Source organism: Seriola aureovittata, chromosome 17 (genome assembly GCF_021018895.1).
Source record: "Seriola aureovittata isolate HTS-2021-v1 ecotype China chromosome 17, ASM2101889v1, whole genome shotgun sequence".
In the NCBI taxonomy this organism is placed as follows: Eukaryota; Metazoa; Chordata; class Actinopteri; order Carangiformes; family Carangidae; genus Seriola; species Seriola aureovittata.
In genome coordinates this window covers 17,898,826-17,920,892 of record NC_079380.1, presented here as the reverse complement: position 1 = coordinate 17,920,892, position 22,067 = coordinate 17,898,826, and the positions used below count along the sequence as shown (strand labels likewise).

Below are 22,067 nucleotides of genomic sequence, written 5' to 3'. Positions count from 1 at the left end.
GACTATATTTATATTGTTAAAAGCATATGTCACTGAATTTGGACTCATTCTTGACCTAGTGTTATGTGAAATTTCAGTTTTCTGATCATGTTTGGACATTTGGTTAAAAAGAATACAAGGACACAGACACTGGAGTTACAGAGCTGAAGTGATACACATTTTATTTTCAACCAATGCAGCTACAGTTGTCCTCATCCAACAGGGTGCGGCCTGCTGCGTTCGTTTGTTTAGATGCCGTTAAAATACCACGGTGACTTTTCCTACAAAACCCATTACACAGAATAATAAGGTATACAGAAGAACAGTATGTTACAATAGTACAAATGATAAATTATATTATACAGTTATAATGCCAACGGGTTGAGCACATATCCAATAAAAAAAAAAGCAGCCTGCTCCCAGTACTATGAGAAGGGTAAATAGACAGACATGGAAAAGAATAAAGGAGGCTGTTTATGCATATAAAGACAGACGGTCCATAAGGTCAGTTAGTCCTCTTGATAAAAGCATAGTGAATACATAGTAACACACAGAGGAGCTCGCTACACACAGGCCACATTTTCACTGCACCATAGCCACGACTGTGAAACTGCTGCAGGGATCAAGAAAAAGTGGTCAACTGCAGTGTCACCCGACAGTTTAGGAGAGCTGAATTTCTTCCAAGACAGTAAAGGTTTTTTGTTTTTTCCAAATGCATCAATAACACAGCCTTTTCCACAATCGCTGGAGTAAAGTTAAAGGTCAGGCCGCAGTGAAATCATACCATAGTAGCATAGAGTATCATAGTAGCATTCAATAAACAAGACTTCATTAGCAAATCTAACTTTGCAAAACACATCAAGCGTTAAGTCTTCTTATTTTTTCACTTTTCCAGCTCCAATTTTTGCATATATTTAGTTAAGATTAAAAATGTTTGCTGGTCTGCAAGTTAATCGTCACATCCATTCATTCAGGACCCCAAACATAAAAATCACCATGAACGCCCTCAGTATCGTCATCAAAAATCATACACACAGTTGGAGCTGCCCCTCCTTTTGCCTGAGAGAAATGGTCTGCCTTTTGTGGAAATTTGAAGGGTCCTGCGATGTAGCTATCATACCACAGCAGACCAGGAGAGGGCGCCAACTCACTAAGAGGAAAAAAACACCCCATCCACAGTAACAACATTGGCAGTGATATTAACAGAACTGAAGTAAAGAGAGAACAGTGATCTAAAGAGAAGAAGGGTCTATACACCCGGCGCATTTCATCATCTTTAGCTGTATTTCATCAACCAACTTTTCTCGACCAATAGAGGAGACAGAGACGCTTAGTTTGCTGTCAGTAAATGTGCCGATATTCAGCAAACAGTAACACTTTCTTACACAAACTCCTGAACAAACGGTAAAATAGCTCTGAAATATAAAAAAAAAAAAATTATTACAATGGAGTCTCTGATATCATAAGCTTCCATAAACAGAAAAAAATGTCAGTGAAGTGTGACCCTACTGTTCAAACTACTCAAAGTACAACAACCTCAGAAATCACAGTCGCTATGACTTTGGTAACAGTTGTGCTTCTAAGAGAAGAGAATTACATAGCCTACCCATAGGGTGAAAAAACTAAGAATGACAGAACATAGACAAAAGAGAGAATGAAGATGATACATGGCTTAGCTAGTACACAGCTCCAAAACTCAGAAAGGCTTGGCTATGGACTTACAACTAATGAGTAAATAACAACAAAAAGTAACCGACAAAATTAACAACTGCTTGTTTTCAAGATGTCTTGCTGTTGTTTGCTGTGGGATCTCCTGCGCTATCAATAGACCAATCCTCGAGCAACCTCGTGCAAGTGTGTGTGAGTGAGTCCACCAGATAATGTTCTTGTAGATAGATTAGCGACGGTAAATCCACTCGCAGGTAAACTCTCTTCACGATGCTGACTGGCTGACGTGCCCTTTAAACCCAGAGCTCTCTTCACAACCTCTTTGATAGATGGTTGCATACACACACACATAACACATGCAACCACAGACACACACAGTCATACACACATACACACACTTAAGGCTGCAGATGCCTACATTACCCCTTGTTTTGACTTGCACTAACTTCAGCAAATTCTAATTCAGTTTCCACTTTACTAAGTGACAAATGAAAAAGTTGCTCATTAAAGTACACTTGGAAGCTAAACATATCATTCATGCAAACTGCGCACGCAAACACAACCCATCTCTTCCCTTTGACCCTTGAAACAAACTAAAACGGAAAAAAACTGTCCCACGATGCCCCTATGCATCCACCGCATATTCAGATAGCAAAATACTGATGCCATCACAGTTCATGTCTTTTTCTCTAAACACACACTGGGGGAGTGACACATACATCACCATGTGGCTGTTAGTATCTGAGCATTAACGCGGCGCATGAGCACACACATACAAACACAAATTGCATTTACGCATCTTTTCAACCCCTTGGACAAGGGGTTCATTGATAGGTGACCATGTTAATCCCGAGACCCCCGGAGGTCAAAGTTCATGTGGAGGGTCAGGAAAAGGTCCAAGGTGACAGGAAGTGACCAGACGAGAGTTGTGACTGAGTGGTACCGAGAGCCGAGGCATGTGTGTCATCTCGGCTGTTTTAGCGGCTAGCCTCCCTCCCTAAGCTAAGGTGTAACGGTGAGCCCAACAGTTGCGGAAAAAAAAAAAAAAGAAAGAAAGAAAAAAATTGTGCAAAATCCCTGCTTAGTAACACACACATACACACACGGAGTATAACAGAGTATAAACACATCTGACCATCTCTCATCCTTACTCCAGTGTGTTGAAGTAAAACCCACTGGAATATACACAGTGTAAAAGTACTGAGATGTGCGCTCTCACACACACACGTGCAAACCCACACACACACACACACACCCACACCCACACACAACAGACACCAGCTGACAGGGCTTATAAAAGATTAGCTCTAGTGAAAAGATAAGATCCTGGCGTTAGTACAGTCATACTCTCCTGTCACTCCACCACAGAAGAAGAAAGGAGCAGTCCTAAGGGAAGAAGTTAGGGAGAGAGGAGGCGAGTGAATGAGAGGAGGACAGGGACGAGAGACTGGGTCCTGTCCTGCCTCTGTGGAAAAAACTGTAAACACCATTGCTACTCTGTAAGTCTGAAGACAGATGCAAACTCTTTGTGGTCACCAACATCATTGTCAGATCAGTATGGAACACACAGGACTAGGCAGCTTGTAGCATAGAGAGAAAGAAACAGAGGAGAAGGAGTGTGGTAAGGTAGGAGGAGGGCAGGCTGGGACTACGACCTGGGTAGGAGTTGGTTATAAAAGGGATAAGACATCTCCTTGTTCATTTTCAAGCTTCTTAAGGAGCCAAAGTGGAAGAGAGAGAAAGAGAGAGAAGAGGGGTAACTCTGGAGCAAGTCGTCACCCCAGTCACCCCCTCACAAAAGGAAGGGGTTGGTGGTTCCCGCAGGCTGCGTCCCAGCCTGGGGGGGCATGCTCATCAGGGGCTGAGGCATGGACATGGAGGCCGGGATCCCCGGGCTCATCCCCACACTTCCGACGGGGCCGACCCCCATTCCTGGCATCACGCGGCCCATGGGGGCCATCCCTGCCACGGGCACCATGGTGATGGGCTGAGCAGGAATGGAGGGGAGGGCCATTGGCTCGGCGATGTTGCCGAAGCCGGCTGGCATGGGGCTGACCCGCATCTGGTTGAGGGTGGGGGGAGCTGGCTGGCTCACTTGGAAGGGGTTGGCGTGGGCTGCTGCAGCTGGAGCGGAGGCACCTATATAAAGACAGGTAGGGGACAAAGGAAGAGAGGAAATATTACTGAGCTCGGTGAACCAGTGGGCTCTACCATACTAAATGCAATCCAAAACATAACAAAACAAGAACTTACGTATAACATGAAAATAATCAGCATAAAAAAACTCTACAATAGTGTACTACTGTTTTATGAAATAAATTAAATATGATTCATCCCTCTTTCCACCACAGCTAGGACAGGACAGGGTCAATGATTCAGCATTAAACTGTGCAGATGGGTGTGTCTGCTTGTGTGTGTTCAGGCCTGCACGTGTATATCCATGTCTCTTGGCTTACTGACTACACTACCAAGCGCGCCAACTGTTATCTAATCAGTACATGTTAACTAGTGTGTTAACCTGTTTGAAAGATCCTGTGTGTACATCTATAGAAAAACCTAATTTCTTTGAACTTTTCCTATGCACAAATTTGAACAATTTTTCATTTTATTTTAACATCTATAAAATATAGTTGAAATATAGTCTATAAAAGCATTAAAAAGTTGAAAGAGTAAGAACATTTCAAATTTCGATAATAATGACTTGATATTTTCTACCCACCTGTTGAAGCCAAGAATGGGTTGACGACTGGCGCAGGCTGGGCTGGTTTGGACACCAGGGAGTCCAGATTGACCAGGGCAGCATTGGGACCCAAGAAGGACTCGGGAGTCTTTCTGGTTGGGTTTGTAATGATAGAGGCGGAGGTGGGAAGGGGGTCGAAGAGGTCCAGGCTGCTGCTGCTGGCAAGACTGGCTTGGGAGGGAACAGAGGATGCTACGCCCCCATCACCTGGGGAACAGAGAGCAAAGGTAGTGGTTGTATTTCACTGATGACACACTGTTACATGCTCCTCTTTGAGTGGACAAAACATCATGAAATCATCAATAACATTTCTTGTCTAGTCTTTCACTGCAAAGGCAGCAGAAAAGACTGTACATTTGCAATATTGAACAGACAGCTGACGTACTTTTTATATTTAATGTATACCTTTTCTTGTGGTTAACTCTTCAGGTTCTGATACAAAAAACTCACACTTGTTACCAACCCTGTGTAAACACAAACATGTGCGCCCACCTGCACGTGAGCACCCACATTCACATTTAAGTTGATACAATAAAATGATCAGAAGATTCTATTACGTGAGGACTTCAGAGGCAGACAGCCTGGCTGTTTTTGCAGCAGCAGTCAGACGGCAGCAGAGACATTCATTAATGCACTCACACACACGGACACGCATAAACCCAGCATGCCAGCTGACACACACACGCACACACACGCACGCACACAGGAGGAAATGTCAGAGATGGAAAGTGTCTCCTCAGAACAAGAACTAAGATGCAGCAGAGCCAAAAAAAACTCCTGATAAAATCAGACACGCCCCATAAATCCTGTAGATTTCAGCCAGAGCTGATTCAAACAGTAACATTTCTACAACTCATTCTGCAGAGGGCTGCTTCCTCCAAATCACTGAAGTACTTGTCCTCCACACACCATATGGTGACAAGGTGGCTCAAAGTTTAAAGTTGCCCCCCCCCCCCTTCTGGAAAAAGTAGCTTTGTACGTCTGTGATTGTGTTCATTCTCACCTTGTCCTTGAGTGTATCAGAAGTGTTTGTGTTCAGCTACAGCAAAAGTCTGACATCAATGTGACCCTCCCACACCCAGAGACTGCCAAACCACATGAGAAGAACACCCAGACCTGTGCCGAGCTATTGACGGGAACCCTCTCATAAACCAACCTGAATGGAGTGGTGAATGAGTTCAATTCAAAAATTTTTGAACATCTTGTCGGTTCAGATGCACCAGACTAAATCAGAAAAGTGTGGATCTGAAAGGGATTCCATAAACTAGATGGCACAAGTCTAATGCATTTAGCAATAAACACATAAAAGCTGCATAGATTAGACCACAGTGATATGGCACTAGACCAGAGCAAAGAGCTATTTTACCACCACTCAAAATGATTAAAGCAGCATTAGATTGCATTTTGCTGTGGAGAATCATCAAACATTAAAAAAGTGGTCTGAACACAGTCTTTGCTCAGGTCTGGTGATATTTACATACAAAGACAAGACATGAGTGTCTGTGCCCCGCAGAAACTTTGTATCTGCAGACAGGCATCACTTCAGACACAGAGGAAGAACAACACAGACTCCGTGTCATTAGAGAGACGAAGACAAGGGTGAGTACCAGTGGGGACAGAGGAGGAGGAGCGCAGGCTGTCAAACTCTGAGAAGTCCTCTTTGGACGTACCGTTGGATGCACTGAACAGGTCAAAGCTACCTGAAAGGGGAAAACGCATACACACACACAGAAGATCACATAAAAAGACAGTAGACACACACACGTAGACAGATGGAAACAGACAACACAAGTATGAATGAGTTTGAATATTATGGTAAACTAAAAGACAACTGAACACAATAAGCACATAGACATTACTGTATGTGCTCCTTTTGACACAGCTGTTGAGGCTTCGAGACACTAACCAGCCACTGTTAAGACGGGTTTTTCATTTTTTAAAATGCAGAGAACGCAAAGAGTGCAAACTTCGTCAAATGCTAAACAATTCTCCAAATCTGTTTTAGACTCAAATACATCATTCCATAACAAATTTTCTAGTGAAATGTTAAACTCTTTGGTGGAGGTACAGTTGTGGTACTGCAACTGATGCCAGGGACAAAGCTACTTTTTCCCCTGATGGTCACCTGGGTTGGATGTTTTGGGGCGAGCAGCTGCAGAGCTCCAGGGATCAGAGGCAGGAGTGGAGTTTGGTGCCCAGGGATCATTGCTCTTCATGGGTGGGACAGAAGGGGGAGCACCCCATGGATCCACTGGGGCTGCTGGCTTAGGGGCAGACCCTGAGGAGAGAGGGAGAGGTTCAGAAGTGTGGGAGTGGATGGGAGTTAGATGAAGCATGCAAAATGTGAGGCAAAAATTGGAAAGACGGGCAGGAGGGACAGAGGAGACAGCAGGAGCAAGATGTGAAAGGAAAAATAAAAGACACAGGCAAAAATAGTGTCATGCATGCTCTAATAACAGCTATCAACAGATATCTGAATCAACATCATGTAAAACTACTGCTCAAACAACCCCCTCCCCTTGTGCAGTAATGCTACTTTGCCAGTGGAGCAGCATTCCTATTTAACAAAGAGTCACAGTGCTGAGAGCAGGTGGACAGCGCAGACGACACACACAGAGACACACACACAGAAATAGAGACTGTTTACAAAAATACTTCTGTATGACGATAGTGCGTGGATATCATGTGATGTGACCATTTCCAGTGAGATTGTGTATACCATAAGGCTGCCAGGGGTCTGCTGATGCAGCAGCAGCCCCAGCTCCAGCTCCAGCTCCAGCTCCAGCTCCGGCTCCAGCTCCGGCTCCGGCTCCGGCCCCGGCTCCGGCTCCAGCTCCAGCTCCAGCTCCAGCTCCGGCCCCTGCGCCCCAGGGGTCAGCACTGGCGCCAGGCTCTGGGACATCCATCAGATCCATCAAAGACGACTGTGGCTAGAAAGAGACAGGGAAAATGGGTTAGAGAGACAAGGGGACAGCAGACATGAAAAAGGGGAAGAAGAAAGGATGCAGACAAAAGAGGAAAAAGAAGAATGGGATAAATAAAGATGGTTAGGAAAAAGATGAGGAGAACACACTGACATTGGTCATGTCATTATGTACTGGGATAAAACATGAGCATAGTCATGCAGCCCTACTTCTTCATCACTTCAGCTGTGTGTGCCCTCAAACTCCAGTCAGCCGGCTATTCAGGCAGAACAATGACGAGTAAATGAAGCCACTAACTGGCAGTCTGCCGCCAGTTAGTGGCTTCATTACTGCCACTGAAGGCAGAGGCAGAATAAGGGGATTGGGAGAGAAAAAAAACATTTCAGGAGTATGGAGATGATAATGGAATCACTGAGTCACTATTGTCTCCATGTTTGTGTGTATTTTACCTCCTTCTTCTTCTTGGGCAGTTTTGCCGAGCCTGGACCTTCTTTCTTGCTCTCCTCCAAGGCCATCTGTAATCTCAGGTCGTCCCCTCTCCGTATGCGCTCCTCCTAAACAGCCACAGTATAAGCAGCATGTGTACAACTTCTCCCTTTTTTAGTCTTGCTCTTGTGGAAGGCATGACATCTTCAGAACAATGTAACTAATCTAATCATATTTTATTTCCCTATCTATCCAAATAATCTCTGGAACTTGGATAAGTAAAGAGGTAAAAAGGTTAAAAAAAAAAAAATCATACCTCTTGGTTTCAGTTGCTGATCATATTATTTTCAATGTTTGCTCTTATTTGCAAACACCAACCCAAGATAATTGCCTGGGCAAAAGCATTTGACTAATAGATGTACAATATTGGTGGTATATTAAAATCGAGCAGTAGTAAAGTATTTACCTGTGTAATAAGTAAGTCTTTTTTATCATGTCCTGCCTCTCTTACAATTACAATTTTCCAGGTTGAGGGATTTTGAGAAACAGATGCATCCAGTCCATAAAAAAAACTGATTAACTGGCAATGGAAAAAGTTTACAGGGTTTCCATAAGATGATTACTCATATACTGTATCAAAGATTATCAAATTCAGTCTGTCAAAAAAAACTGCATCGATAATCCTAATATTGAAATATAAAAATAAACTGGTTTCCACAAATGCAATGTAAATGGTCTGCAACTTCAATCACAGCTACACAGTGAGAGAACATAATGACAAGCATGGACTCATGCTCTGCCATGTTAGCACACGTGTTCTTGTGGATTTGTGTTTCTGTGTTTACCTGCTCTGCAGCCTCTCTGCTCATGGCCAGAGCCAGTTGCAGCTGTAGCTCCTCCTCTCCACTGGTCTGAGGTCTGGCCTGCTCCAGCTCTGAGCCCGCATTGGGAGACGTGGCTAACAAACACAATCAGGATGTATGTTAGCATCACTGCCACATGGGACTCCATCATACACTGAATATGCACTAGAATTACACTGAAAAGTTGCGTCATTGGCTTTTGAAATTCTTTGCATCAACTCTCCAAAGCCAACCACTGTTACAATAGATACAATCACACGTCTTCACACGGTGCTGTCTAGTGAAGAAAGTCACCTTTGGGTTGCATTTGTAGTGGGTAGAAAATACTGTGCGTTAGTGTGTAAATATATGCCTTAAATTAGCCTGTAAGGGACGACAGGTCCATTCAGCTTATTGGATTAGATCAGGCCATGTGGCAGCACAAAAAATACACTGACACTGCACGTGGCAAATACACACACACACAGGCCATTATCTGGCCAGGACTACAGAATTACAATGCCAAAAGACACCCATTAAGGAAGCTTAGAGTGGATTATTTAATTCAAAATGTGGCTGTGTATGTTTTTCTTAGGAAGCAGTAACTTTGTTGTTTCTGTGAGAACCATGGTGTGGGTGGCGATGACAAAACACTGACATCGTCCATCACAATTCTTGACTTTTCCTCTATATAATGTCACTCTGTGGCAGTTCAGCTTGGTGTGGTCTTGGCTGTGTGTGAATGTTGTGGGTGTGCAAAGTTGTTTGTACACTGAACCTGTTCCTTCTATGGCTTAATGTAAGATTTTTCTGTGCAATGATTCATGCATTGAAAAAGTAATAAAGTTACGCGGGTGGGATTTTTGATCTACCATAGACCATTCCCCTCAGACTTGAACTTTAATTTCAATAACAAACATTGTCTCTCTCTTTCTATATGCCTCTTTTTTTTTTTTTTTATCTGTCTCTGCTCCAAATAACACAGACCAGTCATGACATGCTCTGCTGCTGATGTAGACACTCCCAAAGACACACACACACTTACTGAGTACTCACTTCATGATGATCTTGTATATAATGTAACATTATTTTGATACCTATTCTGAATGCAGATGGTTAGAGAAGGATACGTAAAGGCCTTAGCACAGAGGCAAAACAACAACAGTGACACAAACATGGCGTGGGGAAACACTGGTGGTTAGTTTCACTATTTGACACATTTAATTTTGAAACCTCACACTTTGACTAACATCCTCTTGCCTTGACAAGACTTCTTTAGGCAGTAGATGTCACATCAGCAGGTTTTGTTTTTTTTTTATTAACATTGCAGAATAAATTTGCCACATCAATGTTTCCATGATGAAGTAAATGAGGAAACAGTACCTTTCCTTTAACAGTTAAAACACTTGGCCTTCCCTGAAATTGTCAAAGAAAAAATGTCAACTTAATACTTACAATCAGGGGATATGCCTAGCCTTACAAGAGCCTATTTTGTGTTGATTATATAGCAGCATAACAGCCTGATTTCTCCATGATTCAAAAAAATGATTTGTCTAGCAACTTCATCCTCTGACCCCAGTCCTCGTCTCGTCTCTCCTTGTCTTGACCTATGTCTCCCTTGCTCCGTGTCCAGGCTGTATGTCTCCAGGGAAAGAGACCACAAGTACCAGGGCTAAAGGTGTGTTTGGTTAGCTGGTGGGATTTCAGCCATGTCCTCAACATCAGCTCCATTTCTCCCTTAAATAGACAGTGAACAAGGATGTACCACAGCCTACACCCAGACAGTATATAACCCTGCAGAATATGATGGACTGATATGGTTATATGTGAAACTCTGGACAATATCCAACCAGTCAAAAAAGCAGACAGAAGCCTCAGTGCTTAACAAGGCACAAAATGTGTACTGTGCAACAGGTGGTAAGTTTCCTCACTGTGGGATGCATTACCATCTTCAATCAAAAGGAATATTTTCCAGGAGTTCTTTAAATCTTTCCAAAAAAAAACTGCCAAGCAGAAGAGAGTTTTAACAACAGTTTTCAGTCACTAGGCCTAAAGAGAGACTAAACTGGCATACAATAACAAACAGTGCAACACTTAATAGTAGCGAGTCAGAAAGACAAATAAACAAAACTCAAAGCCAAGTAAAACACACCAGTTTCTTGCCCACCACTGTGGGAATGGACCATATATGGAAAATCACAATTTCTTGGCATACCTCACAGGCAGCTCTGCCTGCTAGCAGAAAAATGCATTTCTAAAAGCCAAATCTTCTGAATCACTCTTCTATCATATCCCTCTACTGTTTAATCCAGTTGTTTCTTATCTCACCACCTTAATTTTCTGTGGTGCTATGTTTACTGACTCAACAAATAAACAACAAAACTGAAATTAAACAAATACTTAAGCTTAAAAAAAGCCATCAAACAAAGTTAAGACTTTATAAACATGCAAATCAAGCTCTGAACAGAGAGAAGTGAGTTTGTAGAGGAGTGAAATGGGCTTATGGCCACTAGTGTCATCATCAGCAGATTTATGTGGTGATAATAGCAAGCAGGATTTCTTTTTTAAATCCCAGGGTGTCGACCACTAACTACCCCCACATTTGTCTTTTGTCTCTCCCTCTCTTAGAAATCTGGTGAGAGAGGCAGTTCCTCAGAGGAGATTGACTCATATGCAATTTACAACATTATTTCTTTGTACATTTTCAAACTGTGAAAATGCATTTTTTTCTGACCTTTGTGGGAGGCCTACATGTTGTAGGCAAAGGCAGGAGCTTGACTGAGCACTGGTCAGGAGGATGGGAGACAATCAAAGAGGATGAATGATAATAAAACTATATAAAAGTCATGTTTTTACTCTGTGGTGTTCCACTGAGAAAAGACTGGGAGCCACATGCACACGTATTGCATTAAAGTTGCTGATTTGGAGTTACTGAACTCCATTCATTGTTTTATAATTTGTGTTTTGTGCGCCATCTGCATTGCAGAAACAATGGTTTAGGTCAACTGAACTAGAATACATTTAGGGTTAATTAATGAACATACACATGCAGGTTTTAATACCTAAGATAAAGCAAATTAAAGCAAAGATTTTGAGACACTTCAAGGATGTTGGATATGCCAAGCTAACACCAACAGTCACACTTGCATGGCCATTCATTCATCGCCTTTCTGGACAACAATACTCGGAAAGTTCGACTGGAATCTCAAAAATCCCCCCTGGCAACACCCACAGCTCCCACCCAGCCTCGCTTCTATTGGCCAATATCACCTTCAGTTTTCTCAACTGATGACTCAGCTGCTGAAGCTTCCGCCTCTGAGCCACACACTCAAACATAACGTACATACAGGAACGTAGGCCACTAAGTAAAAGATGTACACAGCTCTGTGTCACACGTAAGATCAGAGCAGGCTGAAACCACATGCATTGCAGCAGACAGACACTCACGTAGTCATCCTGCTGTGTATAAAGGAGTGGGGGTCAGAAGGTGAAAGGAAAAGAGGCCACGGTTCATTCTTTCATTTCAACTTCTTCATTCTTCCCCTCTGTCCTGACGGTGATTTCTGTTTCTTTTCAACTCTCTCACTCCTTCTTTCTTTCAATCCATTTGAACTCTGCTTTTATGTCAAGCTTCCAAGAGCTCATTCTCTGTTGGAGAAAGTAGAAGAACTGGCTGGTCGAGGAATGATAAAATAAAACTACTTATCACAGTTGTTAAAGAGGGTTAGAGGGGCAGGTGTAATGTGCATTTGTGGGAGCTGTTACTACATCCTTTACACATGAAAAAGTGTACATACGTAAAAGGGAAACAAATATTACATGCCTAGCCCCTCTTATCATTGGGTACAAATTGTCCAAACCTTTATACTGGTAATTTGTATCTCCTGGTGCTCTCCATCTACCCTGCTACACTGTGTGGCTGTCTCCATCTCTGTCTCTAGAGGACTGAGTATATCATTGAAGACAGGAGAAGATTAATTTTGCCCCTGAGGATTTTTTCAGCAATGGCACTGTGCACATCAGGCAAAATAAAAAATTTGTGCTTGCACCAATTTAGAAAAATTAAACATTACATTTTTAAGCACAGGCCTCAGCACCCCATTAACATCCAAATGACTCCAAAGTGGTGACTCATTCGCTTGTGCATCAATTGTGCGAGCAAAACAAACATTATTGCTTCATTAATTCTCCAGTTATCAGCATTACACATGAGATGAATAAATTATGATAACTTGAGACACAGTGAAGCACCGATGTTTGTTTTCCAAATGATGTACAAACCGTGAGACCTCTTTTGAGTCATTTGGGTCTTAAGGGGCTGCTGATGTAATATGCCTATTCTTAAAACTTTACTACCTGATTTCTCAAAAATGTTTCGAGCACAAATTTTTACAAACAACTTGAAATAGTTGTATTCACATCCTCATCACATGGGGTGCCAACCTCACAGCAGTGCAATGTTTGGACATGGTTTGGTAGTATTCCCTACAGATATTACCTATTTTGTACACCGTCTGTTTGATTACATGTCTAATCTGAGTAATGAATGCAAAATGTGCAGCAGTGTACAGAATATCAACAAGTAACCATTTAGTTTGGCTTGTAACAGTTACTCCGCCATGGACTTTCAGAAGCGGTGACTTTATTAAACTCAACTTAGGGTACTTGTGTTATATTTCTACTGTCTTTGGCAAAGAAGTTAGATAAATACAAGACTTTCCGTTAGGAGAGACAGGCACGTCTACTTTGTCGCCATATACTGCTTCTCCTGAGTGAATTAGCCACCTGTTGCACACATACTCGCAAAACAGCATATCTGTGTGCGTGTATTTGTTTTTGGGTGTGTGATAGGGTCCCCTTCATGTCATACTAGCTCAAGTCTGCTGTGCGCAAGTGCAAGTTGCAGTAGTTATGTTTCATTGTGAATATTCATGAATCATGTGAAATTTCAGCAGTGACACTCATAATTCAGCAGCGAAACACTGAGACTCCTCTGTCATGTGGATGACAGAGGTTGGGGGGTGAACTCTGCTTCCTCTTCTGTGTGTGTGAGAGAGAGCTGAGGAATGCAGCCCTACTGCGGGACTGCAAGCCAGAGACAGAACAGGGGGAGGGGCAGGTTTCAGGATGTAGGCCAAAGTTGCACCAAGTGGGACACAATAATAATGGAGTATACTGTTATTACATGTGTTGCCAAGATATATGAGCCCTGTGTGTGTCTGTGTGTTTACAGCCAATGAGGAGACTATAAGCTAATACTCACAGCCATGGTAAGAGGCAGGTGAGCCCTCTGACCTGCCGTACTCTTCACTGTAGGAAGTAGAGAGGTTGGGCTGAGATGAACCTCGGCCAAAACCCATCTGACTGCTCCCTGTGGACACCTGGGCCATGCGCTCTTTGGTCTTCAAAGCCTGAGACCTAGCAGGATAAAAAAAAACATAATAGGATATGATCAGTCACCATTGCTCAAATCAAGATTCTTATAATCGCTGCTGTGACGTCCAAAAGGACTTTGAGATAATGAGATCAAGCCCATTACCAAAACCACCTTGAGAATCTGGGTTTAAAATGCTTTCAATTCTAAAATACCACGGCAAAATCATTATGGAGAATTAAACACGCTGTCAAACAAATAATGAATTATCCGCCCTGGGCCAGTTAGTCTAATTCTGGAAATGTGCAGTGCCCTAAATTTGGTCAAAATCTCATCTGTGTCTGAGATATTGTGTGTTATAAAAAGACAAATGGATGAACAAATCAAGGAGAGCAGAGTATGAGACGAGCACAGGTCAACTTATTTAATTTAATTATTCACCAATATCTATAATATAATATCTAGAATGGATGAAGTAGACAACTCATGTCCAGAGTGGTGTTTGCTTAAAACTGTTATTCTGGGAAAGACTGTCGACTCTGTGGCCATTTTTCAAGGATCCATCTTTGTTTAGAACCAACAGGTGTTGAAACACAATAAACAAAGTCCTAAAGTACCCCAGCTCCCTGGGGGACAACCACAGTGTGATACTCTTAAGGGAAAAACCCATAGTAAAATCCCCATTCCTGATGCTGTGATTGTTATTAGAATTTGTTTACAGCGAGTGTTGACAATCATCAGCCAGATAATTATTGGAGTTCTTTGTAAAGGGTTTAGATAAATAAGCAGGAAATACCATTTAAAACCGTCTACACATGTCCGAGCTGAGCTTGCCACTGTGAAGGACGTATAATTTCAAGTCTGTAAACACAAACTGCACTATTAACTACAGTTCAGTATAATAATTGAAATTATTAGTCTAACTTAGAAATTCAATGTAATAGCGTTTCTTAAGATTAATTTATTTTTGTTAACTTCTTTAGTTATAAAGCTTCTAGGTCAGCAGTAATAAAATCGGACCCACTGAAAGAACTAGTTATTGTTTTATATTTTACATTTTACATTTTAGAGGAGAAGGACAAACGCAAAGTCAAAGTCTGGGGAGGACCATCTGTCATTCGTCTATTATTGTCACACCCCCGTCCCCTTCCATCGGGTATGACTTGGTGAATTCAGATTTCTGCACAGCCTAATATAAAACCAATCAAATCACTCCATCTATTCATAAACACAAGCCGATTTCAACTGCTGATTGTGTGTTACAATTTTATTTTAAAACATCTTACCTTTCTCCTTTTAGGCGGTCCTCATCTTTGAGCAGGACCACTAGCTGCTTGCTCTTCTCCCTGACATTGATGCCCTGGTCTTTGCCATCTCTGTCGATGTACTGGAAGTCCTTCAGAGTCTGGATGGCGAAGATGTTCTCTTTGCATTGCAACGCCACCCGCTCTGAGCCCGTCTTGATCAGGTAGTCGAGCAGGGTGAGCGCCTTGTAGACATGACGCCAGTTCTTGCCGTGGTCGTTGAGCCGTTTCCAGATCATGCTCATGATTTCACTGAAGGCCACCACGTTGTAGGTAAGGTCTGCGATCTCAGACATGAGGGAAGACGATGGGCCCCAAGGGTCATTGGAAGTGGCCTCTCTCACTTTCTTCTCAGCATCAGAGTAGTTGTTCACCATGTTCTTCATCTGCCGGCGGATGGTGGAGCTCGGCATGGTGGCGGTGGAGATGGGACAGACAGGAAGAAATACAATGTACACTCTCACACAAGAGAGGAGCTGGGACACAAAAAGCTGTCTAAAGAAGAGCAGCTAACACTCACAGAGAATGTGAATGTGTGTGTGTGTGCTTCAGGTGAAGCTTGTGTTACGTGTCCGTGTGTCTGCGTCCTTTCTCACGGCGCAGAAGTGGAGTGTGTAAGTGGAAGTCTTTTTTGTATACAGGTGTGTGTGTGTGTTGTGTGCGTGTGTTTGTGTTTGTCTATGAGGCTTCTCCAGGCCAGTGTAGCGTTCCTGAGTCCACCAGAACAGCGTCTGTTAAAACCATCTCCACACAAACGGCGCTGGCTGCACACATGACCACGCCATCACCTACGGCAAACAGACAAATAACAGGTTAGTGTGCAGAAGAAGAAAAAAAGACATTAAGGGTATGGGAAAGGAGAAAAAGTATTACACTATACCCAAACAAAAATAGCATACAACTCAAAACCAGCGACACTCATTCTAATCAGTTTCTGAGTAAGCACGCAAATCTGAACAGGCTCAGTATTTGTTTTATACAATTTCCCCTTTTCTATCAAAGTAAAACAATTTGAATGAAATAATCCGTATTTTTCAACCTACCTTGAAAAAACTGCAATTAAAAAGCAAAAAGAATATCTTTTTTTCCAAGAATATTTCAAACAATAAAAATAAACAATAAAACCCACAACAAAACATCTGGTAGAGTCATAGTTTTAACCTGAGTCAAGTACCGACTGTCAGTGTAATCTCCACGGTTAAACAGAGATTTGTGAAGATAATTTGTATTTATAGGAACAGCTGTAGTGCCTTCCTTTTTGAAACTAGACAAAAACAATACATTTAGTACTTTCACACTTATAAACAATTTCCATGCAGGCGTAGAGAGCCTATCGTCTTTGTATCATACAAGGCTAGGGTGGTGTAACCAAGAGCTGCGTTTGCACTTTTGTGATGTCATTTGAGTTTACAGTAATTTGACTCAATTACAAATTACAAGTCAGGGTGTTGAAAATGAATAGTGTCAGGGGCAGTAAGGTCTGTGTGGTCATGCTATTCCCAGGCTGTTTAGAAAGACTTAGGTGGTAAAGCAGCTCACTGGGTGGGCTTGGAGGACAAGAAATGGCAGCAAAAACAAGAACACAAAACATTCAAAAGCAAACACAAGATTACTTGGGACCAATCAGAGGATCTTTGCAATTAAAAAAACATAAAATAAAAATAATGCACAAACTATTTAAGAAAACCTACACAGGTTAAGGATAAGAGTGTCTTACTTAAAGACTTTTACGGTATCAAAAAAGGTCTACAGTAATCTGCCTTAGAGTGTATATGAACAAATCGTCTCTATACTCGGAGTCACCAGTTTATTAGCACTGTACATATTCAGTTTTTGATGACACGGTTGCTGGAGATGGGTCTAATAAGTCATTTTCCTAAAATAATGGCTAATTTTCCATAGATGTGTGTAGTATTGCTCTAAGATTTAAAATAATGTAAAGATGATTGTTTTTGACACCAGTTTAGCACAAGGGAAGGTCAGGGCAATTTATACAAAGAACGCACAAAAGCATAAGCTTCTTTTAGCATAGCTGGGTTCAAAACTTTGCTAATTTAATTTTGTAAAGATTGAAGACCAATTTAGACCATTAATGGGCCTTTATCCATCCTTTTTCTGGAGGATCGGTGTTTTAACATTCAGTATACTCCTCAGAGACGCCGGAGCAATGAGTGAGTAAAAATGTGTTTCCACCCTTTGGTGGGTGGCAGGGGAGATAAACCATTTCCAGTCTCTGATGATGACGAGAGGAGTGACTGATGACTCCTCTGTCCTGTTTCTAACAGATCAGCAGCCCAGCTACTAATCACTTCCTGACTGACACAAACACAAGTATGGAAAGTGTGTGGAGCCTTACACATCTATGTTCCACACGTAAACACTTATTTTTGTAACATTAAGTTATGAAACACAAATTTACCATACATGCATTTTCTATTTACCAAGCGGTGTCCTTATATATGGGCTGCTTAGAAATAAAAACTGATTTCACGGATATACGATATTGTAAATAATACAGTTTGAGCTCAACTGCAAACAACACAGTAGGAGCTCATTGGTTTGAGTCAGATAGTACACAGGCTGGTCTGCTTTTAACTAGAGAAAATTAGTTGAGCACACACACTTATCACCCACTACTGTCACGTACCACATTAACAGGGTTATTACCAAATCTCGCTTAAACTGGTGTCAGTAATTAATAGCAGCTTAGGTTTTCTGAGATCTTTCTGTGCACACTATTCCTCAGCTTACCATCAATGGAGACTCATGATGACTTATCCTATTCAGTTGTCTGATCCCTGCACCAGGCATGCACCAACATGCCTCTAAACAAAGTACTTTCAAGAACAGACGAAGAGTGGTAAAAGTGATTGGCCGCCTGTGCAGTATCTGTGTTAAATACAGCCAGATGTACATTTTTTTAACTCCCAAAATTGCATGTTTCTATGTATATTTGTGCATATGTATGCATCTGTTTCATGGAGCTTCCTGCCTAGCAATGCCATGGAAAGACAGCTGAGGGGACAAGGATGAGGAAATGAGGAGGAGTGTGAGTGTATGTGTTTCGGAGGGGGTAAGAAAACAACTTGGCACATCCCGTAAATTCACTTAACGCCAGTGAAATGTGATTCCTGTGGAGCACCCCCCCACCTCCTCCAAACGTTCCCTCGTCACCTTCCTCCTCACCCTGCATCCGCATGAATACAGCTCAGACCTAATGACACATCTGCTGCTATAATCACCTATTCACCCAAGGCAGACAGGAGGAAGAGAGGATAGTCTGTCTTGTCCATGCCACCCCCCCTGTACCCCCTCCCCACCCCGGAACAACCCCCACCACAAGACACCGCCGGCCCGCCTTCTTTCAGTCCCTCTTTGCTTAGATCACTCAAGCCCCAAGGCCCAGAAGAGATAGCACACAGGACTTATGTTTGTGTGTGTGTAGAAACACATATTCATGTGTCAGTGCAAGTTCATTATGTCCGAATGACTGAGCCCATCATCATTCCTTTCAAACTGCCAGTATGCCATGTAGAATAGAAAGTAACCAGAAAAAGAGTCCTGGGTCTGCTCCTTTCACATGAACTCACACACCTATAATCTGCTGCCACCCTTTCAGTCTCTTCTTTTCTGCTTGTCTGTCCATCTGTATCTCACTAACACACATGGAGTAAAGGAAATTGGAAGACAAATTAACAAAATTAGGTAAGTTTTGTTTGTGAATTGTCAGTGAATTAAATCTTAAATTGAGGTTGGGAAATATGGTGGTGACATGTGCTCAGAGACAACAGAGAAGTCCCTACTTGTATATATTTTATTGCACAGGCTTCCTCGTGGCAATATTGGATTTAAACTGAATTACATTTAACATATCCTCTACAAGTACCTATATTTTGTGCTTTTGTTTCCTGATATTAGCCACAGTAACTCACTGACATATTTGGTTGCTTTTCCTGTCATCCAGCTGTCAAAGTCACAGAAAGTCATGATTATATGAATGATATCAGTAGTAATACCAGTATAACTATCAAAAGTGCCTTCTCACACTTGAGCCTCACAGCATACTGAGTGTGTGAATAGCCTACGAGTGAAACGCAGAGCACACATACAGTAGTTTTACTTGATGATATGACATTTTAAATACACTACAATTGATTGTATCAGGATATATATTACCTCACAGTCAGCATCAAAGGACTGTAGACAGAAAAATGTGAGAGACACTGATGTCTTCATGAACCTCATCAATGGAGAGAGAAGCATAAACCTGGGTTGACAGTTATTGCTGTGCAAGTGTGGACATGGTGTAGTAGGGACTGAGAAAAGAAAAATGTATTTCTCATTAGACCAATTCAACTGGTGGGCAGTTTCGAAACAATGCAATGACTGAGAGGACTTTACTACAGAGTTCAACATTCCTGTAGATCCCAGACAGTAATGGTCCATCAAGAAGAAAGTGAACACTGGACACAAGTGAACTGCCTAACGCAACAACACAAATCAATACTATCCTGTGTGTGTGTGTGTGTGTGTGTGTGTGTGTGTGTGTGTTTGTTTGCCAGTGTCTGTGAGTGTCTTGGCAAAACCTAGGTAGACTGTGATTAGCATTAGGGGTTGAGAAGCAATACACTGAGAACAGGTCTACCTTGCCAGGCCCACACAGTAAGAGTAAAGCTGATCTGGAGATATAAGGCTTGCACAATCAGGTGCCTGTGCTGTGAGTTTGTGTGTGACGGAGCATTTTTATGGGTTGTGAAAGACAAAGTGGAGTGTTCAACAAAGTGACATCAAGTAGCCCAGCCAGTTCTTTAACGATGAATTTACTTCTTTTCAGGTAAATTCAAATGTAACCACCAGCAACATGTACTAGTATTTAATCCTCAACTACTCCGGGATTAAGTTCCTACAAGCCAAACTAAGAGTCAAATCATGTCTAACCCAGAGACAATCAAACCACTAAAACATGTTCAAAAAGCCCTTAAGTGATCCTAAGTCTATGGATATGATGAGCATTACGCCTGAAGCAGTGAGGAAAATACAGGAGGGGAAGCCACCTTCTGATCGACATCACCCCGCCTTTTGTCCTCCTAGGCCGGCCAAGAGAGACAAAGCCAAGTCAGGGACGGGAGGAGGACGGTGATGATGCATCTGTCACCCACTGTGACTGACTGATCATCCTGACAATAGACAAAGCCCTACCCCTCTCTCAAGCCACGTTTATATGGGCTCAATGCTGCCCTGACAAAAAAAAGCTCGCGTCTAAACACCAGCATACCCATTTAAATAAATAAACCCTTCCACTGTTCGTTACCTTTCAGCAAATAATTTATGCCTGCCTGCCTACCTACCAGCAGGTTAGGCGATTGGAAACGGAGCGTGTAAACAGACAGCGCCCACACCGTTAAGAATGTCCCTAAAAACATAAAGAAGTATATAGACGTGAAGTTTTACCTTGATCACTCACAGCAGCAGATGCCAGATGCTGATTTAACTTAACAGTCCTCTCTATCACAGTATAGGTAGAGGAAATAAAAACAATCAAGCAGCTCTATAAAACACAAAAAAAAAAAATCACAGCGTTTCCTCGAACTGATTGTGACTGATAGCACATAAGCTAAAGTAGCTATAGCTACAATTCATTTCTGTGTTTAACAAACTAACATATTTCCGACTAATTGGGTCAAAGTACCCGTTTGAATTGTGAAATAATGATGGGTGTAACGTTATCAGGGATGCAGCTTTGTGCGCAGTCACTTGAATAATTACATCGGGTGGAATAACTAGCCCATATGCTACTTACGGTAACCGCTAACGCTAGCAAGTTGAGTGCAAACTTGCGGCAAGTATTTTGGTTAGCTAGCAAAATACGCTAGCGAACAATGTTAACTTGCTTACGTTGATGTGGTTAGTTAACACAGGTCCCAAAGTATAAAGCCCGACTTAAGTTTGTTTTGTGACTAATTTTATACCGCAGGGTTTAGCCACTGATTTTGATATTAGCGCTCGGAGGACCAACCACTTACTAAGTCTAATTTCTAATACGTTCTCAAAAACTTGGCTTTGAAAAAAGTTGGATCAAAGCTAGCAGAGCTTGTGTTTGTATCTGCTGCTAACCAAGCCAGCCACTATACCGTAGTTCGGGCTGAAAGCTCAACTGTTGATCTTTCAGTTTCTAAGTGTAACACACGGCGTAACATTTATTGGATTTAGAGCCAGCCCCACACCTGGATACACAACCATTCCGGTCAGCTCCCAAACGTATTTTCAGGGCTAAGATAGCCAAGTAGCATGCTAAGCTAGTTAGCGATCCTTCGAGCTAACAGCCAAGACGGGTGCTCGGTGGAGACATCACCAGAGCAAACTGGATTACAGGACACTCTGGAAAAACAAAACAACTCGACTGTCTTGAAAGCCGGCCGTAACTTACCATATCTTTTGTGCTGCGTCGGGTTCTACTTTTAGTCCTGGAATATAGACCCATACACGAGTTACACCAATTCCAAAGAAAAAATCAAGATAGAGTACTTATTGCGGCGTTCAAGGAGCTTGTTGCGCCTCCGCCTAGCTATTGCTAATGCTAAGCCAGCTAAAGCCAGGCTACACGTATCTCCTCCTACAGAACATGGCGGGCAGAGTGGGAGGGGGGGAAGCTGGGAAGGGTGTGACCAGGGCGCCTTGACTTGCCTGGGGGACTGAGAGACCCTTTACTCCCCGCTGAAAATTACAGCCATGTCACCCCCCAAGTCCTACATGATGCGTTACAGTACTAGGGCAGGCCCGTTTCACAGTGCCATAGAGAGTCACTTTCGT

The 22,067-nt window shown here is 42.3% G+C and overlaps 1 protein-coding gene across 3 annotated transcripts; it reads right to left on the bottom strand.

Annotated features, from left to right (window-relative positions):
* Positions 1-135: 135 nt before the first annotated feature.
* Positions 136-21,996, bottom strand: epn2 (epsin 2). 3 transcript variants are annotated; one of them, XM_056401447.1, is made up of 10 exons: positions 21,685-21,996; positions 15,240-16,045; positions 13,843-13,997; positions 8,583-8,695; positions 7,761-7,865; positions 7,107-7,317; positions 6,513-6,665; positions 6,058-6,087; positions 4,367-4,594; positions 136-3,786 (listed from the first exon to the last, which is right to left on the bottom strand). In XM_056401447.1, the coding sequence occupies exons 2-10, from the start codon at positions 15,668-15,670 to the stop codon at positions 3,440-3,442; spliced, it is 1,773 nt and encodes a 590-aa protein (XP_056257422.1). In that variant the 5' UTR covers positions 15,671-16,045; positions 21,685-21,996; the 3' UTR covers positions 136-3,439. The 3 variants fall into 3 exon arrangements, with proteins under 3 accessions (XP_056257422.1, XP_056257421.1, XP_056257423.1); XM_056401446.1 differs by having other exon boundaries at positions 5,995-6,087; positions 21,685-21,995; XM_056401448.1 differs by lacking the exon at positions 6,058-6,087 and having other exon boundaries at positions 21,685-21,995.
* Positions 21,997-22,067: the final 71 nt, after the last annotated feature.